Source organism: Electrophorus electricus, chromosome 3, assembly GCF_041902795.1.
Source record: "Electrophorus electricus isolate QZ-2024a chromosome 3, ASM4190279v1, whole genome shotgun sequence".
In the NCBI taxonomy this organism is placed as follows: Eukaryota; Metazoa; Chordata; class Actinopteri; order Gymnotiformes; family Gymnotidae; genus Electrophorus; species Electrophorus electricus.
This window is the reverse complement of record NC_137499.1, coordinates 32,183,667-32,202,198: the sequence shown is the minus strand read 5'-3', so window position 1 is coordinate 32,202,198 and position 18,532 is coordinate 32,183,667. Positions and strand designations below refer to the sequence as shown.

General features: G+C 41.7%; 1 protein-coding gene across 3 annotated transcripts in view; it reads right to left on the bottom strand.

The window, feature by feature from the left end:
* Window positions 1-12: 12 nt before the first annotated feature.
* grid2ipa (glutamate receptor, ionotropic, delta 2 (Grid2) interacting protein, a) overlaps window positions 13-18,532 on the bottom strand; it is a 29,759-nt gene continuing 11,239 nt past the window's right edge. For all 3 annotated transcript variants that reach the window (XM_035524801.2, XM_081711145.1, XM_035524829.2), the window contains 19 exons: window positions 16,255-16,530; window positions 14,566-14,651; window positions 11,871-11,940; window positions 11,446-11,733; window positions 10,957-11,108; window positions 10,555-10,695; window positions 10,290-10,396; window positions 9,827-9,995; window positions 9,346-9,719; window positions 7,479-9,098; window positions 6,697-6,784; window positions 5,282-5,371; window positions 4,754-4,950; window positions 4,461-4,616; window positions 4,049-4,135; window positions 3,715-3,844; window positions 3,447-3,565; window positions 2,378-2,542; window positions 13-2,096 (listed from right to left, as the gene is read on the bottom strand). In XM_035524801.2, coding sequence (XP_035380694.1) covers window positions 2,013-2,096; window positions 2,378-2,542; window positions 3,447-3,565; window positions 3,715-3,844; window positions 4,049-4,135; window positions 4,461-4,616; window positions 4,754-4,950; window positions 5,282-5,371; window positions 6,697-6,784; window positions 7,479-9,098; window positions 9,346-9,719; window positions 9,827-9,995; window positions 10,290-10,396; window positions 10,555-10,695; window positions 10,957-11,108; window positions 11,446-11,733; window positions 11,871-11,940; window positions 14,566-14,651; window positions 16,255-16,530 — 4,399 coding nt within the window. In that variant the 3' untranslated portion in view covers window positions 13-2,012. The remainder of the gene's footprint in view (window positions 2,097-2,377; window positions 2,543-3,446; window positions 3,566-3,714; window positions 3,845-4,048; window positions 4,136-4,460; window positions 4,617-4,753; window positions 4,951-5,281; window positions 5,372-6,696; window positions 6,785-7,478; window positions 9,099-9,345; window positions 9,720-9,826; window positions 9,996-10,289; window positions 10,397-10,554; window positions 10,696-10,956; window positions 11,109-11,445; window positions 11,734-11,870; window positions 11,941-14,565; window positions 14,652-16,254; window positions 16,531-18,532) is intronic.

Sequence of the window (18,532 nt, the reverse complement as noted above, 5' to 3'; positions counted from 1 at the left end):
TACACATGCTGGTTAAAATGTAAGGAGATTTTATTACCAAAACGTTAACAGAGTGATGTTGCAACAACATTTATCCACAGTTACAGAGTAGAGCGACAACATTATAAGAAAACATGTTGGCGTAAAGCAAAGAAAACATGAAATAAATTGCAATAACTTAAGTCTCTCAAATGAGTGGCATACAATGTGTACTGGAGGTGCTCTGAGAGTATTACTTAACTGAAGAACATGCATATTGAAGAATTGCATCCAAGCGCATGGTATTACAGTACATTCATAATTGCCAGCTGTGGAATAAAACTGAACACAGTTCAGGATTATAAACATTAAGAAAGGTCCAAGGACCATGGCAATGTGGGTGCCAAACTCAGATCACAAAGAAAACAGTGTCAAGATAGGAATAAACCCCCCCCCCAAAAAAATAAAAAGTTTTTAAATGTAAAGCACAACAAAATTTATACTTTATATGATAGGGAATAGTATATGTTAACAGGGCTTTTTTTTTTTTTTTGGTTTTGTTTGAGAAACAAGTAAGATATTGTTAATTAATATAAGGTTTCACAATTGTATTTTTAAATATTGGTAAACCTGTGATTATATAACTTTATGATTACATTGCAAACTCCCCAGGCCTCTTAAATCTGAATTTAAACAATTATGATAATTATAATACATAGAAACCATACATATTTTTCATTATGAAAAATTCAAACATTTAAACAAAAAAAGTAAATCAGTTTTAACCACATTATATTAGTACACTAAATAAAAATATTTTCCCATATGGAACACTTGAAATAATAAACAATAATAATAAAAAGAATAAAATATGATAAATAATAACAAATGAATGCAAAATATACACAAGAAAGTACTTTTCAAATAAATAAAGCTACATTTGCTTTTCCCATCTTGTATGTTCCATCAATGTAAAAGTATTAAGGGAACATAAAACATTTATTATAATAATTCATTGCCTTTAACATTTAAAGCAACATATGATGATTAAAAAATTATCACAGTCTCAGTATGTTAATGCAGAAAGCAGGGCAGAAGTGGCATTCCTCACTACCAACCTTAGAAAACCATTACCAACAACCATAGAAAACCAACAAATATTTACACTTCTGTGTAAAATCACATCCTTTTTATTTGATTATTATGGATACTGATTGAGAAAAAAAAGAAACAAAGCAAAGCAGTACAGAAATATGTCATCTACTCTTCTCATGATCACAGCTGTGCTACTACAATAGATCTATGCAAACTATAACCTCTTATAATATTATTTCATATCATATTGCATCTAATCATCTGGCATATGAGGAATCACTCTATTAGTTAAGACATTAGCATAATCATAAATCAACAGTATATCCCTATAATAAACACAATATGTTATATCCGAAGTGCCCTCTGTAAGAACATTCTATGAGAATCAGTTAAATCTCTTGAACAAAGACCTCAGGCATTCTGAACACAAAATAATCTATATTTAAATCTATACCAATGCATTTTCCACAAGTTTTTAATCTTTGTTTCATTTCTTTCACAGTTCTGTTCACATTTTTGCGTTTCACAACTTATTCAATACTATATCTGTATAATGTATATGTACATTAGAACACGGATAAGTTGTTTGGTATTCTGGTGCTACATACCCTCTTTTCATTTAAAAATGGCCGTGGTTTGTAAGTGCCACAAGCAAAAAGCAGCACTATGTTCTATCATCAGCTATAGGCCTTCAATTCATTTGTTTAGTCTGATCAAAGTGGAAACCTGTAAACTGACTTAAAAAAATTAAATAACTCCGTGTAGCCTATGCCATAGAACCAAAGAATAAGATGTGAAGTCATTTTGGCTACAGTGGAGTCAGTGTATATCAACAGTTTTGCCACTGTGTGTGTGCTTGCCTGTATGTGTGTGTTATATAAATGTAGAATTAAAATACAGTGTGTTTTTATAATGTATGTATGAATATGTGCATTTGTGTGTTGTGTGTGTATGTCTCTTCACCATGCCAGAGGAGACGCCATGCGGGGACTGCGCGGGCTTCTTGGAGGATTCTCTGTGGCCTGGTTATCCATTAAAGCTCTCTGTAACACACACACAATCAAAGAGAAACACACACACACACACACACACACACACGATAATATGAACTTATTTCATGAGAACATCCATACATGTTATCCAGGTTTCATGCACAGAAATGTTACTGCATTACAGTGAAATGTCCCTCAGTGGCCTCCCTACTACAAACACTACACACTAGCCAATCATTAGAATAACCACAGAAGCAGAATTTTCTTCACATGAACAACACAATACACATTCACTGGAAGCACACCATTTCCATAGTGTCTGAGCAACTCACGTCAAACTTGGCGATGAACTCGGCAAAGATGCCGAAGAAAGCCTCTGTGGTGGTAGCCTTGCCGTCCTCACCAAAGAAGGAGGCCACCTTACAGAACTCCTCCATGGCTCTCTGCTGGAGAGACTCCAGAGACTGCACTGCTGGGTGGCTGTTCTCCAGGAAGCCCTGCACACGCCATCAGGTTAAGGCACAGCCAGCCTAGCTTGGGACAGATCACTTCATATTTACCTCTCCAATCAGTAGCACCCAGTTAACATACAAAACACACTAAATGTACACCTCATTTAAACTCTACTAAGAAAACCAAAATATGAAATTTCTAACCTAAATAAAAGTATTAAGAATACTAGAGTACTTCACTATATGACCTGTTATGCATGCTGTTTAGGAAATACATTGAATATACTGTTGATAATGTTTTTAGAAAATGTAATTAATACAGCTTATGGGTATGTTAGCAGTTATTTTAGAGGTATTGTGTGTGTGTCTATGTGGCTCTCTGTAAATCTGTCTGTCTGTGTTACAAACATATTGTTCTTCTGTACTTCAGCTGGTAGAGCAAGGAGTTAGCAACACCAAGGTCAGGTGTTTGTTTCCTAGAGAGTGCACATGCTGTCATACTGGTAAATATGTAAGTAACTCTGGAAAAGTGCATCTGCCAAATGCTGCAAATAAGGAAAAAACCTATATATGCAAAAATTAAGAGATGAAAATGCATAATAACCTTCACTGAGACATCAGCTTGTTCATTCCACCTAAAACAACTTCTCTGCAAACAGCTTGGCCAAGTTTACATATACTGCTAACGGGTGCTAATGTTTACCTTCAGCCTTTAAGTCTTCTTTTAAAGAGTAAATCATTACCTTTCAGCAGTAAGTGTTTTGACTCAAAGTACTGCAGGGATTTGCAAATCACAGGATCATCTATTACTCACAGGAATGGCCCTGTTCAAAATTTGCCATGCCCAGGGACTAGACACAATGAGTCTCAGATGCTCCACCACCAACACCACCATGGTTGTGTACCACCACCATGTGCAGAGTCTAGAGAGGCTGTTCTGGAAGGATACACTCATAACAACAGCGAAGCGGTCCTCAGCAGTGGCTGGCATCTTGAGACAGGCTGAGCGAATATCCTGGATGATGGAGTGCAGGTCATTCAGATCTGATGTGATGTTCCTCTGATTCACTACACATACAACAGTACAAGGGAAAATTGTGAATCTTATTAGTCATCCTTCATGTGTATGTACTAGTCTAACCCCTTGATTTTTTTCAGTTGTAGGGTGGATCTGAGAAATTACAATCAAAATCTGTCAGAGAATCACAGCTGCTCACCTTTGGCAGCGAGTGGTACAGTTTTGAGCTCTTTGGCAAAGTCCAGGACCTCAGGAAAGTGTTGGCACAATGATTTGACCAGGATATGCAGGAAAGTTGATTTGCCATCCACTGTTTTGGTAGTGGCAAGCTATAAGGTAAAAGGGTGACATACACATGGAAATGGTGTAGCTTCAGAGTTAAGTTATGCAAGTGTGAATTTCAGTTTTTAAATATATTTAAACACGATTCCAAAGCTTTATTTTTAAAAAATGACAGATCAGGACTGGCTAAAACATGTTTGCCATCATTAGAATGGGAAGAAAAATCTATACAAATCAATGAAGGCACTCACTTCAGTGAGGAAATTTATTTTGAAGCCAGTGGTCTTACTTCCCTTGGGCTGGCCATTGTTTAAGTAATTCCCCATGGCAAGGACAAACTGGAAAATCAAAGATAAAAGAAAAGCAGACTTAGAGCTAATGAGCGGCAGATGAACAATCACACTACTGCTGTGTTACACTGTTGCACTATTACATCAGAAATCTATAGGGCAAGATACAGTAACATTCAGCTGTAATAGAGGAATGAGCCAAAAAAAGCATTGAGCTTGAGGTGTTCCGATGTTTAAGGAAAGGGTATGAGGAACTTTGACATCAGCCTCATCTCAATTTTGGTGTGTGTGTGTGTGTGTGCATGCATGTGTGCAAAAAAAAATAATTTGTTTGGGCACTTCCCAGAGAAGTCATAGAGAGATGATGATCTACCTCCAGAATTTTTGCCAGCTTCTTACTGTTCTTGAGCTCCAAAGAAGCCTTGTAGACAAAATCGTAGCCTCCTCTCATCTCCTCTGTTTTCTCCTGCAGTGTGCACTTAAAATGCAGGCTTTTCAGACGGGTCTTATACTCAGGCACCGACAGCATCTGGAAACAGACATACGGACACAAATGCACTAGTATGATTTTTCAATAAAACAAATACAATGCATCCTGCAAACTGTTTCATCCATAACCGTGTATGTCAGGTATGAGTTGTGTCAAGTGTATGTATGTGTCCCAACCTGCAGGACAAACTGATCAGGATCACTGAGCTTGCTGGGGTTGTCCATGTACTGCTCATATTGCTTCACCTCCTCGTCGTCAGGTGCGTACAGCAGCAGCTGTTTGATGTGCGCTGGCTCCAGGCGATCAGTCGACATTGTCATGAGCACATGACGCAGCTCACCCGGAGACAGCTTCAGATGGGCAATCAAGATGGCTGCAGTCAGTACGGAGCAGAGAGTTTGACATGGGTTAGCAGATCAGACAGGCAAAGGCTAATAGCCAGTGACAGCCTAACCTGGCTAACAACATTCAGCAAGCTATCACAAGTTAACAGCATTAGAATCAGTCTAGCATGGGCTGACAACACCGAAAAGAGGTCAGCAAAGCCTAACAGAGACTAGCAAGATTATAAGTGTCATTTATAATGGAAAGGTAGCAAAATCTCAAATAAGCACAACCATCCCAAGCTTGTCACCACCAAGCACAATTAGATGCTGGACATGAGACAAAAAGTAAGCATTCCTCAGTGTTCTTGTCCTACTCACAGGCATTGTAGGCTTTTTTATGGGAAAGAATCTCAACAATATCTTTCTTTTTGAACGTCTCAGGTTGAGGTGTGGGTTCTGGAATAGAGACTGAAACATAATTTAATAGTGAGGATGTGAAGAAACTAGTTGCAGAAATTAATTAGTTATTCTTAGAACTAGAAATCAGTTAATTTGCAATTGGGCCTGTTATATGAAATACTGAATTTCCAAGAGTTAGTCAGTAGAAATATGATAAAAGGACTTAAAAACATGGAGTAAAAAAAACCAAAATAACCTCAAATGTGTGTCAGGTTGTTGTGGCAAGCAGCATCAAGCCTGTGACTGTCTCCAGTCACATAAATCAAAGGCTTTTCTTTTACAGAAGTTTCTCTCTGCATTCAATATAACTCCCACAATGAGGACAAGGAGTAGGTTTTGAACTAGTAAAACATTGTTTACATTTTAACACATGGTTCTCTCTCTCCTTTTCTCTTCTTCTTCTTCTTCTTCTCTCTCTCTCTCTCTCTCTCTCTCTCGCTCTCTCACTCTCTCTCTCTCTCTCTCTCTCTCTCTCTCTCTCTCTCTCTCTCACACAGAGATGCACAAAAACACACACAGGCACACAGACAATGTTATGACCCTAATGTACTGGCTTGATGGTCTAAGGCCAAAAGGATGCAACATAAATGAAAACTCACGGAGATGCAGGATTTGCAATATAATTAACCACTTTATCAGTATACTTATATATTTAATCACACACTTACAATATATCAGCAGCATAACGTTAGGGTGGGCATAGGCCAACATACACAAAACACTAACAACCCTCCGGAAATTCAATTCCCTAAACGAAAAGAAAAACAAAAGAGAAGTACGACATAACTGCCCTATCATCGAAACAGGAGAAAAGGGGCAAAAGAAAATGGAATCCACCTCTACTGCGCCAAAAGATGAAAATAGGAATAAACAACAAAATGTGTATATCTGTATACACACACTGACTCACACTCCTATGCACATACAGCCATAGGTGGAAAGCCAGTACTTCTCAAAGCGCTCTAGGTAACACCTAAGCATAGCTTCTCAAACCTCTTAAAAGAACCTGTCACACAGAGTGCAATATAATCTCATAAGGCCCTATTAAAGAACCTATTACAAGACCTGCATCTACTGTGACCGCATGGAGTCTAACGCTCAAGACATCATGGGGCAACAGCACACTCTCAACTGATGTATTTAACCGATGGTTGATTGTCTCATTAGCAAATCAGCTCTCGATCCAATATGACCAGTCACACGTCGAACCAGCCACTTGTTACTGCTCTTGTCAGAGTGCCATCTTCTGGAGGACCTGTAACACAAAACTAAAAGCAAAAAGGCACAAAACAAACACAAAACGGCGGCAGCTGTACCAGACACATTTTACTCACTGGGACCCTTTTGTGTGCCAAAATGCAATTCCAGGTCCAGGTATTTCACCATGTCACTTAGCTTGTCATAATCAGAATCCTCTCCAAGCTGTAGTAAAGAAAACAAACCTCCCCTAGCACACCCAGCACTGATAGACTTAAACACACTCCCACACTCAGTTGTGTCAGACTGAAATAAACTCACACAGTCCCAGCAGGCCTAAATTCCTTTAATCCTGGTGGACATTTAATTAAGAGTTCCACACTCTTACTGTTCTGTTGCTGTTATAGCAGCTATAGCATTGCAAGTGCCTCAAAAGGTTAATTCTTTCCTTTTAAGAACTCCTCCTTGACATCGCTTAATCCAAAAGTCATCAACATGTATATAAAGATTTAGGCTCCGAGTCCTTTTTTTAAATTGCTAACTTCTTCAGTTCCAATTTTTCAAATTGGACTGCGCTCAATGCATAATAATCTATGGACCAAAACCTTGAGCATAATGAGACTAGATGAAGAAAAGACTCTATAGCAAATCCAAAGGGACAACAAGGTCTCTAACTAATTGTTCAGCTTGTCTTGTTCCTTTAGTGCTTTAATTTACATGAATTATAGGCTTGCCTGAACATCCTCCAAAATATGCGCTCTTCCAATCAAGTTGTACAAGATCGTGTATTACAAAGTGTATTACAAAGTGATGTTAGCTAGAAAGAAAATCTAAAAGACCATTTTAGTTCACTCAAAGGCTGTTTGTTTATAAGGTACTATAGATAAATGCATGTTCATGTGTATCTTGTGTTCCTTACCTGTCCCCAGATAGTTCCTTCAGAGTTTTCCACCTGCTCCCAGCGCAGTCTTTTCACACTCATATGGCTGGAGTCTGATTTCTGTGGTGAGGACCGCGGTAGAGGGGGTGGAACACAGGGAGGAGGTAACGGTGGAGGTGGAGGGGGCTCCATGGTGGAGCCCTCCTGAAGGTGAGGCTGGGGAAGAATCTGTGGTTGAAGTTGAGGTTCATGGTGGTGCTGGTGGTGCATTGGGTGAGGGCTCTGCCTGGCTTGAGTGGGAGCGTGGGACTGGTGGGTTTGGTGTGGCTGCGGCTGCTGCTGTTGATACGGTTGGTGCTGCTGCTGATGATAATGTGTTTGCTTTTGGGGCTGTTGGTGCTGTTGGGGTGGAGGTTGGGATGGAGGCTGGGGCTGGAAGGTGGAGAGGATCTGGGTCTGATAGGGCTGTTGGGGTTGGTGGATAAGATGGTACTGAGGCGTAGACTGCACAGGCTGTGTCTGATGGATATGGTGGATTTGATGGATGTGATGAGTTTGGTGAGAGGGTGGAGCAGGTTGGGCTGGTGGATAGATGTGGTGACCCTGATGGATTTGGTGGCTCTGCAGACTGGGATGGATAGACATGGGCTGATGACCTGGATGGAGCTGTTGTGCTTGGTGAAGGGCATGAGCGGTTGGCTGAGACAGGTCAACGTGATGTACCTGCCTGTCAGCTCTCTCCATCTTTTCTATCCTCTCCATTCGTTCTAAGCATTCCATCCTCTCCAGTCTGTCCAATCTGTCCATGGAGCTAGAAAGGTGAGCTTGATGGCTTTGATGATGAACATGGGAAACCTGTTGACCTGGGTGCATAGGGGGAGGCTGATGAATATCATAAACATGTCTATCAGACCTCTCTATACGCTCAATTCTGTCGAGCCTGTCCATGGAACTGGAGAGCTGTGTCTGGTGAGAATGATGTGCCTGGTGGTTCTGATGCATTTGGTGGCTTGGTTGAGGTGATTGAGTCTGATGAACCTGATGACTGTGCTGCATTTGTTGACTCTGTCGGACCTGATGACTCTGATGGATCTGATAGCCTTGCTGACTTTGATGAGCCTGGTGGTGCATTTGGTAGATGGCATGGCGTGGGATGGATGAAGGAGACAGGTCAGGGGAGGGAAGTGGGGGTAGGGACTGGTGCATCTGCTGCAGAGGGTGCTGGGGGTGGACTGTGGGCTGAGCCGGTAGAGAGTGGTGCTCCTGAAGAACCTGGTGAGCAATCAGCTCTTCTCGAGTAGGGAGCACCTTGTGGATAGATTGTCGCTTTGGTGGAGGGTTGGCCCTAGGTGGGGGTGGAGGTGGAGGTCCTGGGTGGCGGCGGAAGGTGAGCTGTCGGGACATGTTGTCAGGGGTGAAGCTGCCAGGAACAGGGGGATCATTAAACTGAACTGGTGGTGGGGGAGGGGGGGTGAGGGGTGGAGGCGGTATGTGCTCAGAGCTGGAAGAATAGGTAAGGGAGCTGGCATCCTCACTACTACTGTGCACCTCACTAGCACTGCTGAGCTCGGGGGGGATATAGGGGCCTTCATCTTCCTCATCATCTTCCTCCTCCACGTCCTCATCCTCCTCATCCTGGAGGGTCATCTGGACCACATCCTGGTATTACCATTAATCACATAGATACACAAATGTCATTTCATGCCAATGAATCCATGTATGTTACACAATTAAAATCTGTAGTTTTAATTAACTCCTGCAAAGTTAACTATGTAGGTGTAAATTTAACCATTCAGAGTACCTCCATGAGAAAAACCTTGATCACAATCACAAAAACAGCTATCACCACTATGTGGTAATGCAGCAAACCAAATACAGCACTGATCTTGGATCACTGAACTCCCACCTCCTCATAGTCATTCTCTGGAGACAGGAAGTCATCCACAGACAGCTGCTGACTAAGCTGCTCAGTGAGGGCCTCCATGAACAGGTCCGTGTCAGCGCTGCGAGGTGGACGCGAGAACGTGTAGCGCTTCTTACGAATTGGAGGACTATGCATGTAGTCCGGGGGACTGGGTGGGTAGTCAGGGGGTGAGGGTGGGGAGAGTGGGGGGCTGTCCAGGCTAACATAGGGATTAGACTCAGTGCTGTCCTGGGACGGGGGATCTGGTGGGTAGCAGAGGCATGGCGGACTGGGCAGGGGCTCAGGCCAGGTTGTGGGCTGGGGGGGCGGGGGCGGGGGCGGGGGAGGAGGGGGTACCGATATGGCCTTACGACTCCCTGCAGGGTAAAGATGGACAGACAGAATGTGAAAGCATTGATCCATCACCCATTACCCCCAAGTGATAGCAGAAGGACCATGATCTTCTGTAATGGCTGTAACCTACCTGACATAACTCGTACAGAAGAAGAGGAGGAATGCACTCTGACGGACTGGCTGGACGAGTGGGGGAAGGCATCCAGCAGGGTTTCAGGGGCCGGAGGAGGACGGCTCTTCAGGGATTTGGATCTCTTTCCCCCATGCACATTTTCTAGCTCAGCATACACTGCAGAAAGCTTCAGATAGGAAAGTCACTAAGCATCACAGATTCTCTCTTATTACAAACAAAAGTCATCGGTTATCTTCTTCTGGATATTTCTAAAAGAAGATTTTCTTACTAAACTATGAGCCAATATTTAATAAGGGCAATACCATCTCATAGTCTATTGTACACAATTGACCTATGTTTTGTTATCTGGCTAACTGAGAATTCTCTCTCATAAGATGGACATTTGAATCATTCTTTAGGTAATTTTTAAGATTAAAATTGAACTGAACACAGCAGTTCAATAGGAAATGTCTGTGCTCACATTAGTGAGGTTGTTGGGCGTCTCGGGGAGAGAGGTCCCATCTCCAGACTGTCTTTCCCCAGGGGTCAGTCTCATAGGAGCCACATCCACTGGCTCCGTACGGATCCCTTATACAGAAAAACAACAGTCAATAAAACATATTTGAAACATGCAAGCTCCAAGTAATGTAGACTAACTAAAACCTGACCTTTCTATTGTGTAACAATGTTAGAGTAATAGAGTAGACTGAGTGGATTGAATAATGTGGTGAAGTGTAGTGTGGTACCCATTCCCAGGTGGGTGCCAATGACCAGGTCGTCTGAGCTGCGTCCTCTCACACTGCTCCTGTAGGTGGTGCCTGTCACTTTCATTGAGCTACTGCGTCGATGGGGCTCTGGGGCCGGTGGCTCTGGCTCTGGCACTGGCACTGGTTTATAGCATACACAAACACACACACACACACACACACACACACACACACACACACACACACACACACATACAAAGTTATAGAAAGAGTAACAAACACACCAAAAAGAGTCTGGATGGATGACTTCTTTTGACATTAACATGTGCTTGTATTGCATTAAACAATTATGAATAATGCTAGGAATGGTTACAATGGTTACCATTCATTTTCAAAAATGAAAATGCAAATATCAACACATGCAAACATACACAGACTTACATGTGACTTTGTAGCCGAGGAAGCGTGAGATCTTGTTCTGGCAGTGCTCCTGCTCTTCATAAGTGAGCAGCTGGTAAATAAACTGCCAGATCACCTGCTTAGCTGGAGTATCCAACACTGGGAAGACATCTACGATCAGAGTATCCACATTCCTGGCAGGACAACCAAGAGCAAGATCACACCTTTTTAAGCTTAAAAACATGCATATCTGGGCATTACATGTCTCAAAAAGGTATTACTCACATCTTTTACATATCTACTCACTCAGCCTTATTCTTAGACATTTTTGGAAAGCTTATTCATTCACATATAGTGGCCACATGAGGGCTTTGCAGAAATATTCATTCAAACCTAATTAAACCTCAGTTGAGTTAATCAGAGTGGACTGCTTTCACTTTTTAGTCTTGCATCCAAGGTCTGACCAGATGACCTTTAACACAAGGTTCTCCTCCCACAGAATTGTGCACTAGACGGCAGGCCATCTCTCACCTGTGCTGGAAGAAGGCCTCCAGAGCCTTGCAGACTGTATACCTCTCATGCAGAGTGAGCAGGTGCTCCAGCTGCTGGCTGAATGTGCGGCCCTGCACACGAATGCTGGGTGGCAGGATCTCAGCCACCCACTGCAGTGAGGTAAGGGCGGGTGAGCGCGAGCGTGGTGATGCTTCTGGCGCCTCGGGCTCGGCCAGCGTCAAGCCTGGTGGCCCGTCCTCCACCACCAGAGAGGGCATGGCACCACTGCCCTGCAGCATGGTCACCACCTTCTCGTGGGAGCAGCTCCTGGGGTGAGATACATGCAGTGAGCCAGTGGGGATGTGAACCCCTTCACACTCCAGTAGGAGTTCTCACTCCTACTGTACAGCAAACAAATGTTCTTGGGAACAGCAAGGAGAGTAACTACTCTTTCTCAAACTCACCTCATGTCCAGCCCATTGAGAAATAGGATACGATCTCCAGGTTTGAGGCCTGCTTTCTCAGCTGGGCTACCTGAAAAAAGACACACACACACACTTCATGTATGTTGCAACCATTTAGCAGGAGTTTCACACAAACTCAGATGATGTAAGACCTGCTAACTCATACCATAGACTTCAATTCATTATGTTAAGATATGCTGCACCTAATTCTATTTTAAGGTTACATAATGAAGGGGGAAATAGTGTCAGTGAATTCCTTCTTTCTCTGTCCTCACAGAAGGCTGATTATTTGTAGTCTGGTTGTGGGAAGTGTAAATTGAGGGGGATCAACATCTGATGAACACACAATTCCACCACCTGTGCCCCTCTGATTCAGCACTGCTATGGGTGACTGGTCCAGCGTTTGTGCTATGTACATAAACATGCGTACACACACTCACATGCACGCACACACGCACACACACATGCAACAGCAAACATAATCACTGATGAGTGCCAGGAATGTCTAACACACTGAAAAATTAAGCAAAGATGGTATTGACACACACACTCTATACATTTGCTCTGCAACCCTCTTACACTAGCTCCCAAACATACTCTATACCAAAGAAGATTTTGAACATGGAGGTGTAAATATGACTCAAACTGAAATATGACCTCTAGAAAGTGCTGCAAACAGAGATCTGCTTATCACATCATGTCTTTTATATAAATAATTTTACTATTACAAAATATCACAATGTATGCGTTATGCATAACCTAGTGCTGAATAAAAACAATTCATTGTCTAGTCTCAGTTATCCTAGCTGTCAAACTGCTACCTGCATGTATCATTCTGTAGGATTTTGTTTTTACTTTGGTGACAGACATTCCAAGGTCCCTCAGCACTGTTACCAGCATTGTTTTGAATATTTTATGTCACATCTATAGGCATTGCCCCAAAACTTATATGAGCCCTGCATAGTTAAAAGCAAATGTTTTCAGTCAATCTTATATATTTACTTACCCTGACAAATCTCTGTGGGATAAAAACTAAGACATATGGAACCTCATGACTTGCAAAGTTTTAAAAAATATACTGAAGAGCAAGATTTGTCCTAAAATGATTCATAAATTGACTCATAACAGTCCCTTGTCTCCTCCCACACTATGCAACCTGCTAGCAAATAGAAACCTGACATGATCCTGCATCAGACTCGACAGTTTTAGTGGAATTTGTGTTTGTGGTTTTCATAGCATGTAGTTCAGTAGTTTGAGAGTACACAGTAGTACACTGCCTGGCCAAAAAAATAAGGTCACCACCTGGATTTAACTTAGCAAAGAGGTAAGAGCCTCCCATTGGATAATTACTGCATGGGTGATTATGTTTCTGCTGGCAACAAGTTATTTAACCCTAACTGATGCAGTGAGTAGCTTCTCATTTGTTGAACAACCATGTTGAAAGACACATCCTGTGGTCGTGGGAAAGATGTTAATCTGTTTCAGAAGGGTCAAATTCTTGGCTCGCATCAAGCAGAGAAAACATCTAAGTAGATTGCTGAAACTACTAAAATCGGGTCTTAACCAGGTTCTTAAACTGTCCATTGCATTATTAAAAAGTGGAAGGACAGTTCGGAAACATCATCTTCGAGGAAAGAATGTGGTTGGAAGAAAATCTTGAATGATCGTGATCAGTGATCACTTAAACGTGTGGTGCAATCAAATCGTAGAAAAACAACAGTACAACTCAGGGATATGTTTAATAGTGAAAGTAAGAGCATTTCCACACACACAATGTGAAGGGAACTCAAGGGATTGGGACTAAACAGCTGTGTAGCCTTAAGAAAACCAAAAATGGCTTCGATTTGCTAGGGAGCATAAAGATTGGACTCTGGAGCAATGGAAGAAGGTCGGTCATGTGGTCTGATGTGTCCAGATTTACCCTGTTCCAGAGTGATTTGCACATCAGGATAAGAAGAGAGGCAGCTGAAGTGATGCAACCATCATGCCTAGTGCCTACCGTACAAGCCTGTGGGGGCAGTGCTATGATCTGGGGTTGCTGCAGTTGGTCAGGTCTCGTTTCAGCAACGTTATGTGCTCAAAGGATGAGGTCAGCTGGCTACCTGAATATACTGAACGACCAGGTTATTCTGTCAATGGATTTTTTCTTGCCTGATGGCACGTGCATATTCCAAGATGACAATGCCAGGATTCATCAGGCTCAAATTGTGAAAGCGTGGTTCAGGGAGCATGAGACATCATTTTCACACATGCATTGGCCTCCAGACCTGAACCCCATTGAGAATCTTTGGGATGTGCTGGAGAAGACTTTGTGCAGTGGTCCAAATCTCCCATCATCAATACAAGATCTTGGGGGAAAATTAATGCAACTCTGGACAGAAATAAATGTTGTGACATTGCAGAAGCTTGTGGAAATGATGTCACAGCGAATGCATGCTGTAATCAAAGCTAAAGGTGGTCCAACAAAATATTAGAGTGTGAGACCCTTTTTTTTGCCCAGGCAGCGTATTATCCATACATGACAGAGGACGCAATATAGCTCTTTTCTCAGACTCACTGGTGGCCCAGCTACACAAAAAACACAACTGAACAGTGGATGAGAACAGGGATGAGTTATTAAGCAATGTGGGATTCATAATGAAACGTTGAGAAATCATTGAAGGACTGCTTGAGCTCCAGAGAATTTTGACCACACCTGGGATGACGGAGTCAATCCAAACAGGAGCATGACCACGCAATGTGAAGCCAAAACTCTGGTTCCCTTTGTATACCCGCACTGTCCTATAAGGAGCAAACACAATGAAAAGCCTCCATTTATTATCTTAGGATGTATTCAAGCAACTTGTTATATAATTTGGTCTCATCCATATGTGGTGATGGAACACACACACACACACACAGATGGACAAACGGACAGACAGACAGATAGGATAGAGGTCATTATACAAGTTAATAGCAATCAGTAGATCCATACCTACAATGTCCAAACCCCTTTTCTCCTGTTACTTGTGACAATTTCCATGTGTGTATTTTCTCTCACAGGGTTCTAACCTTGTTTATATTCTCAGACTCTATTCTCATAACTAGCCTAATGTGCTAGTTGAAGAAATACTTCCTTGGAGACATCAAAACACTTTTGTAATTTGCTCTGAACAGAGCATCTGCTAAATTCTGTATATGTAATATGAATGTAGAAAGTTTATACTGATAGCATTTAGCAAATGCTCTTTAACAGAATGATTTACAAAAGTACTTTAGCTGTCTACTGATAAAATTAACCTAATCCCATGCAAATAAATTACAGTCTAAAACTACCCTTAAACAGTTATACTGTCAAACAAGAGTCAGTGCTGAAGTCTAGATTGAGAGATACAATACAATATTCCATTTTACAGAATATATTAAAAATATGGAAATCTCCCTTTGCATATACAAATATATCAAGCAAAACCTAAGCATCAGTATGGTTTATATAAACAATGGTTTGAATCATATACGGTGTCCATTAGAGATCTGCGTCCAGATCTCCATTAATTAAATGTGCAATGTTACAGCCATGGGATGACAGTTTACTGCAGAAGCAGAAGACAGAGCTAAACATGAGCCGTGTTTTTACCTTTACTTAGTCTACAATGATGGTCTGCTGAAGTGAATGGCTGACTCCTCCTGTCTAACCTTGGACCATAAGGGAATTTTGCAAAGTTATGCTCTTTTACCTCCAAGGTAGGCTTAACATTTCACAAACTAAAATTAAATTAAAACTTTCCTGACAACTTGCATTCTGATTTTAGAGCAAACTTAAGCAGAACTAGCTGATACTTCAGACCTCAAGCTTCTCCCTTCTACTAAGTATTGATCATTTTGGCTGTGTACCCTAAGTGACAAGGATGTGGGAACAGCTTGTCATACAGTGGAATTATCAAGCAGGCATTGTAACACAGTCTTAAATTCATAGCACAATGGGTATGAAGAACACATCACACCATCCTGACAACCAAAGCTGAAATGTTCTATGAACACCACATCAAACTCACACAAAAATAACACATGAAACTAACAGAAATCCTAGCAGCATGTTGAGCTTAGGTTATTTCTACTAAAACCAAAAAGTCTATGAGCAGAACATAAAGTACATCACTTCACAAGTTATTGCTCACAGTGCTATCTTCACTTACAACCTTTGCATTTATATAGACGTTTTCTTTTTGTTTCTTTGTGTAAAGAGAATAAATATAAACTGATTAAGAAAAATGGCAATAACATTCTTTTGTTAAGCAGATATAATAAAAAAAAAAAACACTTCTAGGCACGCACGCGCGCATGCACACACACACACACACACACACACACACACACACAAACAGAAGCCAAAGCTATCACCGGCCTGCGGTTGGTGACAGCAGCAGTGTGTCCGGCGATGAGCGAGGTGGTCTTGCGGAGACCACGTGCAGGGGGCATGGCACCTGCATCCTCGTTGGCAGCACGGGGCACGGAACTGGCACGTGTGGACACCAGCAGCCGCTCAGGGTGGTCCTCGCTGCGGCTGCGACGGAGGCCGCTGTTGCGGTGTTCGCTGAAGCTCCGCCCCCTCAGTCGGCTCACAAGGCTCTGCGAGACCACCTCGTCGAAGCGCTGCCGGTGCTTCTTGGGGATGAAGATCCTGATAAACAAGACAGCGAACATGGGTAAATCAGTGGCCAGGCAAGGCGGATCGGAGCAGGAAAGAGAACACGTGGAGACAGCGAGAGCAGTGAAGTACAAACACTTGCAGTGAAGGTGTTAGATTTACAAATTCACATGTTCACACATTTAGGGGGTAAAGAGGGGAGGAGGAGAGTGGTGGAACAGTTGAATCTGCTATAATTAAACAAGCAGTTTCTCTGGAAACTCTGTAAAACACAGTCTTTAGGTTCTGATGTTCAACAAAACAAAAACATATTTTTCACTTTAACAAGATAGAGGTTAAAATAGTGTCCTTCATCCAGAGTAGACTGGGGATGATGCTGCAGTCAGTTACATACAAAGACATGAAGACAGAAAAAGTCAGACAGAGAGACAGAGAGATAGAAAGAAAAACAAAGAGAGCTTTATTCTAAAGCAACACTTGTAGATGAGTGAGTATTAGAATATTCCTAAATACCTCTCATGATCAGCCTAATTTTTCACCCTCAACAATGTTCAAATACACACAGAGCTCATACTTTTTCTTCATGTCCTAGTTCCTTCACACTGTGCTTGGACAAGCAAAACAAACTTAACAAACAACTGAAAGAATAACAGTAGTTAAAACCTTTCTTAAAATCTTCTGCATAAACAGATCTCCAAACATACAAAGACTTGCCAATGATTTACATTTAATGCTTTCTACACTAGTCCAATTGAGAATGAAAACATTAGGGTTAAAGTAAAGTATAAAGAATAGCAATAAATGACTATGGAACTTCATCCATTCTCTCTCCATTCTTCACTGTGTGTTTCTTATTTAATGTCAGGCAGCTCATTATCTGGATACACACCACACACAGATAACCATGGCTAATAACATTATCAGTTACCACATTCCAAGCCACAGAGAGCTGAATTCTCACAATGATGAACAAAATAAAGAGAAGCCTGAGCCTGAGTTCACACTACATACATTTTCCAATGTCCCAATTAGCATTCAGAGACATGAGTTAAGATGTATGAGACACTTGCTGAGAATAAGGGTAGCACAAAACACATCACCGCTCACTCACCCCATACCATCTTACACCTAGCAGAGGTCTGAATAAGGCACACAGATGTGAAAATGTGGAGCCTTGAGATTACAATGGCCTGTGGCTCCATGTAGTACACAGAACATAAAATTGGACTTAATTTGATGGAAAACTTACTGTGTTACTTTAGCTGTAAAGCAGAGTTGATTTGGGCTAAATCTTCAGATTAAGAAGGCGGGAGAAGTGTACAAATGAACTAACTAACCTGTGTTTTAAAAGTACAAACTGAATATATCAAGAATCATTAGCAAAAGGAAAAGTTAGACCAATTACATTTACAATATTTTTTGTATATCATAAGTGTGCCTACAAGTTTAAGATAGATTAAAGTTCAAAATGTCATTTTAAGACTGAGAGAAATGTACAGCATGTATTTGTTGGCTCAACCAAATAGAAATCACATCACATTTAGGATTCCCTTTTCAGGATCCAAAACTCATTGGACAAATCAATGAAGTCAATGAATGCTTAATGCCTGTGACCCTTAGACTCCATTAGATGCTTTATGTCTGTAACCCACAGATTCCACCAGATGCTTGAAATCTGTGACCCATAGACTCCATTAGATGCCTTATGTCTGTGATCCACAGATCCCATTACATGCCTCATGTCTGTGAGCCACAGATTCCATCAGATGTATCTGTGACTCTCAGACTCTATTCCATGCCTCATGCCTGTAACCCATAGACTCCATCAGATGCCTGATGTCTGTGACTCACAGACATCAGATGTTGGTGTCTTCCCTGTTGATGCTCTGCAAGGCTTGTGATGTAGCCATGATCGACGCCTTGTTGTTTGGAGGGCTTCTTGCTCTCAGTATTGTTTTCAATAACTGAAATGCATGCACCTCCCCAAGCAATATGCTTCAGGTAAAGTCATTCTACTGCTGCAATTTGCAGCGCC